A 16,310-nucleotide genomic window follows, 5' to 3' on the forward strand; every position below is an offset into this window, starting at 1 on the left:
CAGACCTTGTTGCTGTGTACCTTGGTGCCGTTTCTGGCTTATGATTCTATGTTGTGTCTCCTGCATGGCCCTTGGGGTCTTTTCCACCTCTGTGAGTCTAGGATCCTGTGATTAGCCATAGGGGATAACATTCACTGGGGGAGAAGTAGGATTCTATTTCTGCCCAGCTAGGCGTAGGAGAATGAGCTGCAGAGAATGGTGTATCTTACAAAAATACAGCCTTTATTTCCTAAACATATCTGGAACAGAAATTTGCTTTCCAGATGGATATCTTGGAGTACCTACGATGCTGGGATCAGGTGTCTCTTGGTTTCGACATGTTCTTGATTGTAGGATGAGCGTTCACAGCCTTTTCCCACTCTTTGCCATCGAAGGTCTCCACAGTGGCGCTGCTCACAGTGCCCTCGTCCAGGCAGTGCGGAGCAATTCCTAGAAAGAGACAGGAACTATGTTAGCTATATGGTTCGTCAGTTTAATCTTATTTCAGCCTGGCACTCTGTATGTACATTGGACTGCAATTCCCGTCATCCTCACTGCCAAACTGAAGTGGAGTAATGGGAGATGTGATCCAATACATCTGGAAGATGGCCAGTTGAAGAACCGCTGCACTGTGGAATTAATGTGGTTCGACACTGTTTTAACTGCCAAGGCTCCATGCTAAAGAATGTTGGGATTTGTACTTGTATGAAATATTTTCTGTCAGAGAGCCCTTGTGCCACAACTGGCTACAAATCCCAGTAGTCCATAGGATGCAGCCATGGCAGTTAAAGGGATGTCAACTAGCATTAATTCTGCAGTGTGGCAGCAACTTCATACTTCTGGAAGACGGTTTGGTTCGGAGGAAGGCTCTGTAGAAGAGCTGAAAGACTCCTGCCCCAAGGAACTAGAAGTCTAAAACCCAAGCATTATGGTTTTTCTTGGATATGAAGTCTATGTCTTTTATTGGGATGGGGTCTCAGGCTCCCCAGTTGTGTGGCCAGAGCAGAATGGCTTTGGTTCAAAAAGCTATACTCCTCCTCCATTCAAGTCTCTTAAGAATCAAAATCCTCTTTAGAAATGAAAGGCTGAAAAGCATCCTGAGTATCCCTGAGTTATAGTGGCTTTGGGGTAGATTTGAGCCTGGGTTCTGGAGCCCCCTCACGCTCCGGTTAGCAACCCTCACAGCCTCCGTTTCGCACTGAGCTCCAGTTGATGGATCTCAGAATAATGGTGGCGGCGGTGGTGGCAATGCCATCAATCCCACCCTGCCCACCCCTGCTGCCCATCCGCATTTACCATAGCCGTCTGGATTAGAGCGGGGCGTGTAAAAGCTCTGGACGCCACAGGTCTTGCAAAAGGTATGCTGGGCACGGTGGGTGTTGAAGGCGTAAGTGGTGAGGTTGTCAGCACCCTGGGCAGAAAGCAGGACAACACTGCGCATTTGTAACTAGCCTGTTCTAGGGGAGCACTTGAAAGTTCATAAAGCACCACAGCAATAGCAGTGAGAATGACACAGTCCTCCTGCCATTGGGGGACTACAATTCCCAGGATCCCCTACAGTGGTCTCCTTGGGCCCCAAAGGCCATCCTTAGCTGCACCCACATCTAACCCAGATACCCACCTCTTTCCCCATCACTCCACCCAGCAACCTACCTTCAGCAGCTTGAAATGTGAGGCAGGAACAATGAAATGCTTATTTTGTTTCTTGACACAAATGCTGCAGCTGGGAAGAAATGCAGGGTGGGTTGAGAAAAGAAAGGGGAAATATATATATATATATATATATATATATATAATTTTATAGCTATCCTCTCCACATTTGCAAAGTCCATCCCAACCCAGTAATCTGTTTCACAAGGTGTCATTTCATGATAATCATCACAGCAAGTCTGTGTGCTTCTACTGAAAGGAAAAGAGCACCTCCAACATTAAGAAGGTCTTCCTGACAGTAAGAGTTGTTTGACAGTGGAATATAGTGCGAAAGAGAGTGGTGGAGTCTCCTCCTTTGGAGGCTTTTAAACAGAGTCTGGATGGCTCTCTGTCACAGGGAGGGCTTTGATTCTGAGTTGGGGTTGGACTGGATGACCCTTGAGGTCCCTTCCAACTCCATGATTCTGTGAATCCCTGGAATTTCCCAGCTGGCCAAGATGGCTGCAAGATGGGATGGAGCTTTGTTACTCACTTGCAGTCAAAGATATGGAGGGTATCCGAAGCCCAAACCTCGAAGCGGACGGCTCCGCAGTGGCAGCCACCTGTGTGTTTCACCAGCCCTCGGTATTCACTATTGAGAGAGAAGGAGAAGGATTGTTACAGCTCTGAATTTCAATCTCCAGAGGCTGTTGACTGGAATGGTGGACCATCAAGGATTCCAGTTCTGTCCCAGAAATATCCCTGGAAAATATGAAAATATCACTTTTTGCCCATCAGCATATTTATCCCTGCGTCTGAATCCTCACCTCTTGCTTCATTGTTGCCCAATGATTTATAATTTCTAGAGGCTGGAGGAATATCCTCTTTTGAAGCCCAGTTCTCAAACTCCCTGAGCCAGGATTCTGGGAGCTGTAGTCCAAAGAGAGAGGGGGAAGGAGGAGAGATGGGTTTGAGTATTGGGCCTATGACTCTGGGAGACCTGGGTTCTACTCCCCACACAAGTCATGGAAGCCCTGGCCAAGCCACACTCTCTAAGCCTCAAAGGGAGGCAACAACAAACCACCGCCAAACCAATCTTGCCAAGGAAACTACAGGCTAGAAATTTGAGTGTTGGGTTAGGGAACCAGGTTTTGAATCCTGGCTCAAGGGAAGGGGAGAAAAATCCTCCTAGATAGTAAAACATCACACCATGGAACAAGCAATCCCTTATCCCTGCCCTTGCGGCCCAGAACTTGGCACCAGCGCCTTCTCCGAACCACTACAACTCCCAAAACCCTGGTCCCACCATCCTGGCAGCAAAGTGAGGGAAGGAGGATACCAAGGGCTCTATATAGATGGGCTTTCTATCCTATTTGAAACCCAAGGGCTCTGTAGAGGGGCTTTCTTGCAACCCAAGGGCTGTCAATGGGCTTTTGATCCCAACTGTGGAGATGGCCTTTCTGATTTGAAACCCAAAGGCTCTCCAGCTGGCTGTCTTTCACCCCAAAGAAGGCTTGCTTTCTCATGTGCAACCCAAGGGCTCTGTCAATGGGCTTGCTCCCTTCCTGAGCCCTTGGAGAGTGGTCTCCCCCTCTGGGGCTCCCTTTGGCACCCTGTTTGGTCCTTCCCCTGAAAGACCCACCCCAGAGGGATCCAGAGACCTGGGGGGCCAGGCTGAGGACCCTCTCCGTCTCCCCCAGCTCTTCTCCTGCCCCTTCATCTGACTCACAAAGTGTCCAGCAAGAGTTTGGCCGCCTCCTCGCAGCTGACCCCTTGGCGCTTCTGGAACTGGATCCAGCGCTCCCTCTGGGACCCCAGTGCCAGGGGGCACCACTCTTCCCCATCATCGCCACCTCCAGCACCATTGCCTTTCGGGGCTGCTCCAGCCCCACTTTCCACCGCCTTCCTTTTGGAAGGAGGAGGCAGTGGAGACAGCTGCTGCTGCTGCTGCTGCTTCTTTGCAGCCCCTTTGGAGGGCTGGCTTGCTGGGGTCGCCCAAGGCTTCCTCCCACCCGAAGCAGGGCCTTTCCGCCTGGAAGGACCTGGTGGTGGTGGTGGTGGTGGTGCTGGTGTTGTGGGAGATGTCCTCCTCCTAGTCTTCGCCATGCTCTTGCTAGCCACACTTGCTTCCCCCCCCTTTCTCTCCCTCTCTTCTCTCATTGAGGTTGCAATGCCAGGTTTTGTCCGCTGGAGAGAGCCCCAGCGCTGCGACAACTCATGCCCAACCTGCAGAGTCTTGGTTGGACTACAACTCCCAGAGTGCTGGGTGGATTTGGGGAGTTATAGTCCAAACAAGAGCTGGTCACTGGTCTGGAGGGGAGAGCAGAGAGGAACGGGCCACTAAGAGTGTATCCGGACAGCCAAGTTAAAGGAGCCTGACACTGCGCTCGCTGCCTGGCTGACTCTATCCTCCAGAATCCTGGGATTTGTAGACTGGTGAGGTATTCAGCCTGGTCTAACAGAGGGCTCTGGTGGTGCCTCACCAAACTACAAATCCTAGAGTCAGGCCAGTTACATAAGTTGTGGTGCTAAGCCTGCTTTCATCCTGCAGTGTGGATATACCCTGAGACGTAAGAATGGGCGACAGAGTAGCAACAGAGTAGTTACTATGGGGTGCCTTCCACTGGTTTCCAACTTATGGCAACCCTCAGGTGAGCCTAGAATGTGGTTTCTGGGGCTGAGAGTGTGTGACCCACCCAGTGGGAAATTGAACCCCCATTTCTAGACTCCTAGTCTTATGCTCAAACCATTGCACCACACTGGCCTTCCACCAACAAATCCCACTTGGTTCTCATTTGGGGAGACCTCAGCGAGAGTCCTGGGTCCAGTTCTGGGCATTACAGTCAACAAAATGGGACCGGATTGTGTAAGACAGCCTCCTGCGCAAATGGAGCACACGCTGCATTATTTAGCAGAGCATCTGCTTGGCACGCAGAGGTTCCTAAGACTTCATGCCAAGGTGTTGCATGATAAAGGGCTGAAATGGCACAGCTGCAAGTCACGGCCGGCGTTAGCCAACCTCTTTACGTGTTTATAATATAGAGTTACTTAAGGCATACTTGCGGTGTGCGTTTCCGGTCTCTCATTTGATGGGGATGATGAGCCGGCTCTGATCATGGGAAGCGGATGTCTCGTGATCCCTGAAAGTCAAACCAAAAGCCACACCATCATTAGCTGCCCTTGCCACACTCCAAGAGATTTCCCCCCAGATGTAAATCTTCCTGAATTACTGTGCTTTAATTGCAAATAAGTTTATACCTCGCGGCCTGGGAACATCTCCAACCTTTGTGGTTGAAGCGGCAAAGGGAAAGGTGGCCACTAAATTAAACTCAAGCCAAGTTTGCGCACAACAACAACAGGAGCAACAACATTCACGTCCATTTTGCCTCCAATAAGCTCAAGATGGTATATGTGGCTCTCTTTCTCAGTGTTTTATTTCCAAAGCAACCCTTTGAGGGAGGCCTAAAGTCACCCACTGAGTCCAATGGCTCAGATTAGGAATGCCTTTTAAGAAAAAGGACTGGACAAGAGAGGAAAATGTCACACCTCACAGTTCTACATGTTAAAAAACAAATCCCACAGGAGCGCAGCCTCATCCTCAATCGAAGCCTGTAGCAAATGCAAATTATAAGGGAAAGGGATGAATACGAAGCACATCAAAATGTACAAATCTTAACCTGGCAACTCTGAGTTTGTCTCAGCTGCTAGGAAGGGAGGCGGACAAAAGCGCTTCCTGTTATTCTGGTTCTCAAAGCGCCCTAAATGCACCCGGAAGGTGAATTCCAACATGAGTCACTTTATTCTGCGCATGGAAAGATTGTAGCCCACACCCAGCGCTGCTCAGCTGAGCAAATCTAGCTTAGAAACACTCCCCAAGCTGGTCAGACATGTTTGCCTTTCATTTGTACTCAGCAATAAAGGTCACCTCCTCACCTTCCTCCTCTCCTTCCACTCCACCATCTTTCCAACATAAAGTTTCTAGTCCTCATTTTAAAGCATGCTTTTATCTCCTTCCTTGTTTCTCCTTACCCCCTCCCCCTTATTCTTGCCTCTCTTGCCACCCCAAAAGTTAGACGCTTGTTCCCCTAAGAATTTGACTCATGAAAAAGTCAAAAACACCCCAATTCAATGCCTGTGTCTGCATCCGCACTGCGAAATGATCCTCTTTAACTGTCATGGCTCAATGCTGGGATTCGTAGTTTGTTGCGGTGCCTGAGCTCTCCGACGGAGAAGGCTCCATATCTTGCGAAACTACAGTTCCCTTTGCTGGGGGGCAAAGGAGTACAAATTGTCCCAATACACATAAAGACTGCCACCATGTTGTCTAATATTATCCTACCCTCCAGCATTTCACAGACGAAAGACAAGCACCATCAAGAGTGGGGTCAAAGTTGGCAATGCTAAGATGTCAGGATGGGAAGCTTTAGCTAAAGGAGCTCAACAGAAGTTATCCATAAGGAAGAATGGACAAGCATGGAAAGTCTGCAGCAGCTTCCTCTGGCCAGAGCTTTCTGGGAAGGGCAAGATTTTGCCCCCCAAATAGAAGATACCCTTCCTCTTCTTTCCCTCTTACTTCCACCTCAACATTAGGAAGACCATCCTGATAGTAAAGAGCTGTTTGGCGGTGGAAAACGCTGCCTAGGAGAGCGGTGGGGTCCCCCTTTTTTGGAGTCTGGATGGCTAACAAACAGGGGCTGGGTGGCTACTTTGATGGTGTCTTCTGGAGCTGGACTGGATGGCCCTTGGGGGTCTCTTCCAGCTGTGTGAGTCTACTTTTGGCCATCAAACCCCATTTGCGGCCTACCTTCAATGGGGACAAAAGGCGGATGTGGGAGGAGGAGAGAGAAACTGGGACATTTTAAAAGCATTTGAGAAAGTGGGAATGCAGAGGGTTAATGTCAGATGGCGATAGAGGCGTGGATAGATGTGTCGACGGTGTGATTCCGCAGCCGAAAAAGCCAATGCGATTCTAGGCTGCGTCAGTAGGAGTACAATGTCTAGATCGAGGGAAGTAATAGTAGCGCTCTGTTTTGTGGCACCACAATTTGAAAAGCATGTTGAGAGGCTGGAGCGTGTCCAGAGAAGGGTGAACAAAATGGAGACGGGTCTAGAAATCACGCCTTACGAAGAGAGAGTTAGGGAGATGGGTATGTTTAGCCTGGAAAAGAGAAGGTTAAGAGGCGATAGGATAGCCCTGTTTAAGTAATTGAAGCATAGAGGACTGATCTAGAGAGACCCTGCTAAGGTATATACCCCATTTGCAATGCCTACTACTACCCCTTGCCTACAAGGGTCATTCGTCCAGCCCAGATATCCTTGCTACGTGTCCCTGGTTTCTTATCAGGCCGTATCTTGATATCAGCAAGGAGAGAAGACGGTGAAAGGGGAGCAGTCCAGAAACTGCGAACGGTTCAAAGTACACTTGTAAAGATAAGCCTGGAATAAAACAGCGCTGTTTTCTCCCCGCACCCAACCTCCCATGCTTGTATCTTGCATGGAAATGACTCAGCAGGACAAGGTTTCTGGGACGGGTGCCCATTTTGCCATCCGGGCAGGAAAAAATATATACCAAAGGGCGCCTGAGAAAGCACCAGACCTTTTCCTGCGTAGGTCAGCTTTGTGGAAACGAACAGGGGGCTATGGGAGAAGGATTAACCTGCAACCTCCTGTTCCTTTAGATGGAGAGAGCTTTTCCTGGCAGAGGACTCTTTCTGCATTGGAATCAGGCAGAGGGAAGCATGAAACTTTTCTGTTCGCCGGTGCTGCTTTTCTGCTTCCGCAGGAAGCCATCTTGAGACGGCCCACAATGAAAACGCGCACAAGGGAATCCAACGCGACTGTAATTCGAAACGCTAGCATCGTCTGGCATGGAAGGGGACAGAAAACGAAAGGGAAAATGTTAAGTGAACGTTCTAGAGAGGGGTATTTTTATTTTCCAAGGCTACAAGTCAAGAGGAAAACTGCCAGGTTGAGAACTGGAGAGGATTCGTGTGCCTTTAATGGCCGAAAAGGGTGTGTGTTTTCGGCAGGTGTTGCTTGTCGTACAACCAGGTCACAAGCCACAGGTGCCGAAATGCCCTTTTCTACACAACCATTAGATCATGGGAAGTGAAAAAATGGGTTTGAAAAAGGAGCTAAGACCCGATGACAGATGTCTAAAGCCATTTAAACCATACTGTATATACAGTCGGCCCTTCTTATACATGGATTTTTTATCCACGGATTCAAGCATCCATGGTTTGAAAATGTTCAAACATTTCAAATATCAAACCTTGATTTTCAATTTTTATAAGGGACACCATGTTGCTATGTCTTTATATTTAATGGGGCTTGAGCATCCACGGATTTTGTTATCCATGGGGGATCCGGGAACCAAACCCCAGCGTATAACAAGGGTCCACTGTGTGTGTGTGTGTGTGTGTGTGTATATATGTATATATATATAAGCTAACCAATATAATGCTGGTTGTAGTTGTGCGATATAAGTTTCCAGGTTTCACCAAACCCTTCAGCAATCCTGGGGACGATCTCTGTGAAACCAGAAAGCTGGTACAGTGGTCCCTATACATTTGCCAGGGTTCGGGGAGAAGGACCTCCATGAATGTGGGAAAACCCCAAATTAAATATATATGTGTGTGCGCGTGTGTGTGTGTGTGTATATATATATATATATATATATATATATATGAGAACACCTCTCTAGAAATCTCCAGGTCCTCCAGTGCAATCCTATAGTCAACATGTGTCAATACAATGAAGCTGGAGGACCTACAAATGCCTAGAGAAGTCTAGGAATCCCTAGGTCCTCCAGCCTGACTCTATGGTCAACCCCTGGCAGAGTTGCGCTGGAGGCATTAAGAGATTTCTAGGGAGGACATAGGAATCAAACCCGCACATAATCAAGTCCACAAATGTCAAAGCCACACATGTATGTATAGCCTTAACTGGACATATTTCCCCAATAACAACAACAACGGTGTGGGTTTTGACCCTAGGAAATCCTATTGCAGGGTATTAAGATAAAAGAACCATGTTGTGAAGCTGAAGGCTTTCGTGGCCGGCATCCATAGCTTTTTGTGGGTGTTTCGGGGCTCTGTGGCCATGTACTAGAAGAGCTTATTCCCGACGTTTCGCCAGCATCTGTGGCTGGCGACCGTTTGCCGGTTTTAAACCCGCGACTCCATTTCCAAAGGTCATCCGTGACCCTTTCTCTCGCTTCAGTTCTGCTGAAACCCACATTCTTTTTACAAACGCAGGCTGCTTAACAAACAAGTCGGCCGAGTGAGTCAGAGCCGTTCCAGAAAGATCTGCCTGGGCATGTCTATAGTTCAATTCGCTGGCGTTAGGTAATCCGAACTCGGGTGACCTTGGCCCAGAAAAAACGCCGTGTTGATTTTGCCCAAACGAAAGAAGCCAAAGGAACGCTGTATCTACCCATTGCTCAAAAGCATTAAGTGTGGTTAGGTGGCAACCGATGTTAAAATGTGTTTTGCTGCCTGATATGTTTCCCTGTAAACAGACCCAACCTTCCTTCGAAGTAATGGGTTGTTTCATAACAGCTCTCTTCCTTTCGTTCCTTCTGGGAAACCGAAATGCTCAAACGCAATTGAGCCGGTCATGAGAGCGCCATGTTTTTCTGCCAACGTTGCAAGAGTCAGCTGCTGTTTGTGTCACACTCACAATCCTCAGGATGATGATGATGATGATGACGGAGGATGGGAAATATGTTTTAAAGGCTCTGTTGGAGTTAATCATCTCCATTCTGGAATTGTCCGATGAGGCGGCAAAAGCCGCGTCCTCCGCTCCTCCTGAAAGACAAAGCGACACGTTTCTTTGGGCCCACAAAACGTTTTAAAGGAATTGTTGCAAACCGTAGAGGACTCTTTAGACGTTTGAAGATTGTTTTGGATGTTGAATATATACACATACATATACATAGTATGTGTGCGTGTATGTATATGTGTGTGTATATATACACACACACATACTATATATATATGTGTGTGTGTGTGTGTATTCTTTCCAAAACAATGTGTATATATATATATATATATATACACACACACACACACATATATGTGTATATATATATATGTGTGTGTGTGTTTGTGTGTATATGTATATATATATATATATACACACACACACATGTGTATATATATATATATATTTATTTACTTATACCCCGCTCTTCAGCCATATATATACATATATATATGTATATGTATATACATATATGTACATATAATTATACGTATGTATGTGTATATATGTATATACATATATGTACATATAATTATTCATATGTGTATGTGTATATAAATTATTATGTAATTTATAAATATAAACACATATATTACAAGAGGAGGGTGTTTTTTATTGCCCAATTCCACGTTTAGGACTAAATCCAAAAGGCAATTTACGATGTTATTGTTATTGCTATGATTTCTACTTCTCTTCAGGCTTTAATTCTTATTTCATTTTCATGTTTGTGTTTGTAACTTTGCCACTGTATTCCCTTTAAGGGGAAATAAAACCATTTTGCCCCTGAGCTTTCTACAAAGGGAAAACAAGGTTTCAGTTTAACATTAAATAATAATAAATGTAAATAAATAAATAAATGGTTTCTGAAGGGAACCAATGTTCCCTCACACTTTTGTGGCTGCGCATGCGCACACGTCACACTGCCCCCACCACGACCAAATCTTCTCCCAGGCCGAGGGCCTTAGCAACAGGGTGACGTCAGGGTGCACCAATCAGCGACGAGAAGCTCATCCGGGCTCCTTTCCCTCTGTCCCACCTCCGCCCTTTTCCATCCTAGAGTCTTCCAGAGCTTTCCAGTCGATTGCCAACACTGAGAGCCAATCAGAGGCCGGATATTTCTCCTCTCTACCAATCACCGCCGAGTGGCGCCCTAAAGCCCGCCTTCCATCCTCACTGTAATCCCTTTTGTGCCCTTCTTTTTGACATATCCCTCCGCGGCCCCCCCTCAACATTACCTTTTAACCACCAAAAAACCCTCGCAAGGCGAATCAAACCGCGTCTCTTTATGTTCCCTCTCCCTTGAGGAGCGAAGGGGAACATTTCAAATTACTTTTGACCGTTTCAGCGGGGGACTATTTTCTTTAGCGGAGGCGTACAGCAGTGAGGCGTCAGGGGCGGGGCCACGCCTCAGGGCAGCCTATAAATACGAGCGGGCGGACGTTGGGCGGAGAGTTTCGAGCGAGGTGCGAGCGGTGTCGGTTCGTTAGAGGAGGACGAAGAGGCAAAACGACTATCATTTTTACTCTTTTTGGCCGCGATCGTTGACGGAGTGGTAAGGCCTGGGACCAGGAGGAGAAACGGGGGCCTGAGGGGAGTTAAGAGGGTCGCTTTTGATAGGCTTTAAAGGTCTTTTTTACCTCACGGCTGCGTCACGGACGCCCATTATGGCGGACTTAAGAGGCGGCGGCGGCGGCGGCCTTTGGACGGTGGCCCTTAGCGGCCTTTATTTGACAGAGGCGGCGATGATGGGGCGGCTTTTTAGGCGGCGAGGCTGAGGGGGGGCGAACGCGGCGCCTCGGCCGCCAGTGAGGTAAAAGAAAACGGACATGAAGGCAGACCGAGGGGGGAAAGGGGATGATGGGCTCGGGAGTCGAAAGGCGGGCTTAAAGGAAACAAAATGGTGGGTGGTTCGTTGAAAGAGGGAGGGAGGGGAGTGTGACGTCACGGGGCTGGTGTTCGAGGGCGCCCCCTGCAGGGCTCCAAGGAAAGCGCTGTGGACACTTAAAGGAACTGCAGCCACTGGATGTAGCTGAAGGGAAGCATTGGAGGATATAGGCCCAATGGGTCTCTATGGGCAAGCGTTCCCCAATGCTTCCCTATGGGCAAGTCATTCTCCCATGTATCTCTATGGGCAAGCATGGTTTCCCTATGGGAAAAGTGCCCGGCAAGTATTCCGCAATGGTTCTCTATGGACAAGTGTTTCCCTATGGGGAAGCATTCTGTTATTCTCTGTATATAGACAAGTATTCCCCAATGATTCACTATAGGGAAGCATGGCTTTCCTATGGGCAAGCCTTCTCCAATGATTCCCTAAGGGCAGGTATCCACTAGTGTTTCTCTATGGGCAAGCCTTCGCTAATGTCTCCCTATGGGCAAGTATTCTCTGATGGTTCTCAATGGGCAAGCGTTCCCCTGTGAAGCTGGCCGCTTGGAGGAAGGACAACTCCCATGGGATTTCTCTACTTACTGACTTACGGGGGGGCATGATTAAAGCCAATGACAGTCCCTGCCCAAAGGGAATTGTTGGAGAATACAGGCCCATAAAGGAACAAGAAGGAATGCTTGCCAATAGGGAAGCGTTGAACGCTTGCCCAGTGTTTCCCCATGGGCAAGTATTGCCCAATGATTCCCTACTTTTGGAGCCCTCTGGAAAGAAACATGGAACAAACTTGGTCCATGACATGCATTTGGCAGGGTTCTTACCTGGCAGAAGTATTAATTTCAGGCCAATTTGGAAGAGGAAAACACTGCAACTGCCCCATTGCCACTTCCTGCAGAAAGAAGACCAACAATAGATTTAGCTTTGTACTCCATGCAACATTTCATTACTAAATAATTTAAATGAGTTTGCAAACCATTGGAATGGGTGGCCTTAATGCCACAAGCCCATAATTCCCTCTGGGCAAGTCTTCCCCGGTGGGCAGTTATTCTGGGCATGTATTTTCCAGTGATTCTCTAAATTCGAACAAGCAAACTTTGCCCCCCCCCCCCCCCTCCACCCTTTGCCACCAGAAAGCCCTGGGCAGAGTTAATAAATAGGGGTTTGTTGTGGAATTTTCCTTTTGAAATCACTGCTGCCAGGAACCTGCCCAGAGTTGGCTCTGATCTGGGAGGCACTTTACTTAGTCATGGTCAGGAGGCTGCCTTTGACTCAGTGGCAGCTGACAGCGCATAGGCTTGCAGCTCTGAGTAGCCATTCCACAGCAACCGCTGTACGATGCCTGGGACACTGGAGGTGTCATTGGTGTCTTTATAGTCTGCATTGATGCAGTGTATGCTTGTGAATTGCAATTAGATCTGATCAGATTGTTTTCCTGTTGTGTCGTTGCAGTAAAAATGCAGATCTTTGTGAAGACCCTGACTGGCAAAACCATCACTCTGGAGGTGGAGCCCAGTGACACCATTGAGAATGTCAAGGCTAAGATCCAAGACAAAGAGGGCATTCCCCCTGACCAGCAGAGGCTGATCTTTGCAGGCAAACAGCTGGAAGATGGCCGCACTTTGTCTGACTACAACATCCAGAAGGAGTCCACCCTCCATCTTGTGCTCCGCTTGAGGGGAGGAATGCAGATCTTTGTGAAGACCTTGACTGGCAAGACCATCACTCTTGAAGTTGAGCCAAGTGACACCATTGAGAATGTCAAGGCCAAGATCCAGGACAAAGAAGGCATTCCTCCTGACCAGCAGAGGCTGATCTTTGCCGGAAAGCAGCTGGAAGATGGCCGCACTTTGTCTGACTACAACATCCAAAAAGAGTCCACCCTCCATCTTGTGCTGCGTCTCAGGGGAGGAATGCAGATCTTTGTGAAGACCCTGACTGGCAAAACCATCACTCTTGAAGTGGAGCCCAGTGACACCATTGAAAATGTCAAGGCTAAGATCCAGGACAAAGAAGGCATTCCTCCAGACCAGCAGAGGTTGATCTTTGCCGGAAAGCAGCTGGAAGATGGCCGCACTTTGTCTGACTACAACATCCAGAAAGAATCCACCCTCCATCTTGTGCTGCGTCTCAGGGGAGGCATGCAGATCTTTGTGAAGACCTTGACTGGCAAAACCATCACGCTGGAGGTTGAACCCAGCGACACCATTGAAAATGTCAAGGCTAAGATCCAGGACAAAGAAGGCATTCCTCCAGACCAGCAGAGGCTGATTTTTGCAGGCAAACAGTTAGAAGACGGCCGCACTCTGTCCGACTACAACATCCAAAAAGAGTCCACCCTCCATCTTGTGCTTCGCTTGAGGGGAGGCATGCAGATCTTTGTGAAGACCTTGACTGGCAAAACCATCACCCTGGAAGTGGAGCCCAGTGACACCATTGAGAATGTGAAAGCGAAAATCCAAGACAAGGAAGGCATTCCCCCTGACCAGCAGAGGCTGATCTTTGCTGGCAAACAACTAGAAGACGGCCGCACCCTCTCTGACTATAACATCCAGAAGGAGTCCACCCTCCATCTTGTGCTGCGTCTCAGGGGAGGTATGCAGATCTTTGTGAAGACCTTGACTGGCAAAACCATCACTCTTGAAGTTGAACCAAGTGACACCATTGAGAATGTCAAGGCTAAGATCCAAGACAAAGAAGGCATTCCTCCAGACCAGCAGAGGTTAATCTTTGCAGGCAAACAGCTAGAAGATGGCCGCACCCTTTCCGACTACAACATCCAGAAGGAGTCTACCCTCCATCTTGTGCTTCGCTTGAGGGGAGGGATGCAGATCTTTGTGAAGACCTTGACTGGCAAAACCATCACTTTGGAGGTGGAGCCCAGTGACACCATTGAGAATGTCAAGGCCAAGATCCAGGACAAGGAAGGCATTCCTCCTGACCAGCAGAGGTTGATCTTTGCAGGCAAGCAGCTGGAAGATGGCCGCACTCTGTCTGACTATAACATCCAGAAAGAGTCTACTCTCCATCTTGTGCTTCGCTTGAGGGGAGGGATGCAGATTTTCGTGAAGACCCTGACTGGCAAAACCATCACTTTGGAGGTTGAGCCAAGTGACACCATTGAGAATGTGAAGGCTAAGATCCAGGACAAGGAAGGCATTCCTCCTGACCAGCAGAGGCTGATCTTTGCAGGCAAACAGCTGGAAGATGGCCGCACTTTGTCCGACTACAACATCCAGAAGGAGTCCACCCTCCATCTTGTGCTCCGCTTGAGAGGAGGAATGCAGATCTTTGTGAAGACCTTGACTGGCAAGACCATCACTCTGGAGGTTGAACCCAGCGACACCATTGAAAATGTCAAGGCTAAGATCCAGGACAAAGAAGGCATTCCTCCAGACCAGCAGAGGCTGATTTTTGCAGGCAAACAGTTAGAAGATGGCCGCACTCTGTCTGACTACAACATCCAGAAAGAATCCACCCTCCATCTTGTGCTGCGTCTCAGGGGAGGCATGCAGATCTTTGTGAAGACCTTGACTGGCAAAACCATCACTCTTGAAGTTGAGCCAAGTGACACCATTGAGAATGTCAAGGCCAAGATCCAGGACAAGGAAGGCATTCCCCCTGACCAGCAGAGGCTGATCTTTGCAGGCAAACAGTTAGAAGATGGCCGCACTCTGTCCGACTACAACATCCAGAAGGAGTCCACCCTCCATCTTGTGCTGCGTCTCAGGGGTGGATGTTAGATGCTACGAACACCTTGCAAGTTGCCAATAAATAGCATTTGTTTGCACTGTAGAAGTTCCATGTCTTAAATATTGTAAGGTAAATGCAGGTTTCTGTAGCCTCTAGACTTGTTTGTGTACATGCTAATAAAGGTTTCCTGTTGCACATTGATCCCTGGTCTTGGTGGATGTTTAGAAAAAGATACAGGTTTTAACTGAACAATTCCTGAAATGTTCCTTGGGAAGATACCATAGAAGCTGAGGGTCCCAAGAAAGGAATCGAAGCACTATTCAGCTGTAACCGGAACCAAGCTTGCAAACAATATCCTAAGGTAGATTTTGTGGGTTTGGCATGTTCCTCTTAATCTAAAACATGCAAACTTGAACCCTTACAGAATCTGAGGGTTGATACCATTCATTCTCCTGCCTATGATCATGCTCCATAAAAATGGAGACTTCTCAAACAGTAAAGCAATGCAATTGGGAAGCAGCAGAAGTGGTATAATACTGGGTTAACTGGCTCTGAAATGTGGCATGCAGGGGATGAGAAAGGTTGCTGAAAAGTGCATAGGGATCTTGCCATGTGTCAATGGAGAGGTGTACAAAGAAACTAGATGTTGCTGGACACAAATGGTAACATTCCCAAAAGAGAATGTAACAAGAGTGTATCCACATGAGGTTCCCATCAAAGGGATGGTCTCTCCTGCCCTTGGAGCATAAAGGCTGCTGTGGTGGCAGTTCTCTTGCCCCTTGGCCAAAACGGCCACCATTTTGTCTGGCCTTTGGTCTGGAGCGCAGGGGAGGGCTGTTTCCCCAAAGGGCGCTTTGTGGTTTAGTCACAGCTTCCAATGTGACCCCTGGCCTTGGCTCAGCTAAGCTCTAATGCCAAAGGTGACCTGAATATTTGTCGGTCCTATAAATAAAGGCTGGCCTGTTTTTAAGAGGCTTTCTGCTGGGTGGAGCAGAGAGGCCCAAGAGAAAAATGCCAAGGGTGCCAAGTTATACAAGGTAGCAAAGAACAGCAAGGGTACAAGGCAATGGCAACTGGGCCCATTCTGAATTCTCCTTTGTTTTGGCTGTGAAGAAGCATATAGAGTTGGAAGAGACCTCAAGGGCCATCCAGTCCAACCCCCTGCCATGCAGGAAATCCATATCAAAGCATCCCCATTGACAGATGGCCATATGTTACCTCTGCAAGGCTGCTTAAACCTGAGTTAACCACTCAAATAAGGTTTAGACTTGACACACACACAAAAGGGGATGTGGCACCTTTGTAGCCATAGGTCTGGACATGAGGGTTTCCATAAAGGAGCAAGGCAGGGAGGTCAAGGCTCTGG

General features: G+C 48.1%; 2 protein-coding genes across 3 annotated transcripts; one reads left to right on the forward strand and one right to left on the reverse strand.

Annotated features, from left to right (window-relative positions):
• Window positions 1-214: 214 nt before the first annotated feature.
• LOC149301417 (centromere protein V-like) lies at window positions 215-3,714 on the reverse strand. The gene is made up of 5 exons (XM_089484285.1): window positions 3,338-3,714; window positions 2,162-2,260; window positions 1,633-1,702; window positions 1,276-1,390; window positions 215-429 (listed from the first exon to the last, which is right to left on the reverse strand). The coding sequence occupies exons 1-5, from the start codon at window positions 3,712-3,714 to the stop codon at window positions 296-298; spliced, it is 795 nt and encodes a 264-aa protein (XP_089340411.1). The 3' UTR covers window positions 215-295.
• A 7,095-nt stretch (window positions 3,715-10,809) lies between these two features.
• UBC (ubiquitin C) lies at window positions 10,810-15,145 on the forward strand. Of its 2 annotated transcripts, none has more exons than XM_089484200.1 (2): window positions 10,810-10,924; window positions 12,704-15,145. In XM_089484200.1, exon 2 carries the CDS (start codon window positions 12,709-12,711, stop codon window positions 14,992-14,994), a length of 2,286 nt encoding a protein of 761 aa, XP_089340326.1. In that variant the 5' UTR covers window positions 10,810-10,924; window positions 12,704-12,708; the 3' UTR covers window positions 14,995-15,145. The 2 variants fall into 2 exon arrangements, with proteins under 2 accessions (XP_089340326.1, XP_089340328.1); XM_089484202.1 differs by lacking the exon at window positions 10,810-10,924 and adding an exon at window positions 10,933-11,182.
• Window positions 15,146-16,310: the final 1,165 nt, after the last annotated feature.

The sequence above is a fragment of the Sceloporus occidentalis genome, unplaced genomic scaffold (genome assembly GCF_023333645.1).
Source record: "Sceloporus occidentalis isolate IW3139 unplaced genomic scaffold, rSceOcc1.0.p SCAF_21, whole genome shotgun sequence".
Classification (NCBI taxonomy): domain Eukaryota; kingdom Metazoa; phylum Chordata; class Lepidosauria; order Squamata; family Phrynosomatidae; genus Sceloporus; species Sceloporus occidentalis.

Excerpts from the sequence above, each read along its gene's own strand:
- LOC149301417 (XM_089484285.1), bottom strand. The coding sequence starts at position 3,714 with ATGGCGAAGACTAGGAGGAGGACATCTCCCACAACACCAGCACCACCA. Across the intron at positions 2,261-3,337 it reads AAACTCTTGCTGGACACTTT|TGAATACCGAGGGCTGGTGA; the intron begins GTGAGTCAGATG and ends CTCTCTCAATAG. Across the intron at positions 1,703-2,161 it reads CTCCATATCTTTGACTGCAA|CTGCAGCATTTGTGTCAAGA; the intron begins GTGAGTAACAAA and ends ATTTCTTCCCAG.
- UBC (XM_089484200.1), top strand. The coding sequence starts at position 12,709 with ATGCAGATCTTTGTGAAGACCCTGACTGGCAAAACCATCACTCTGGAG.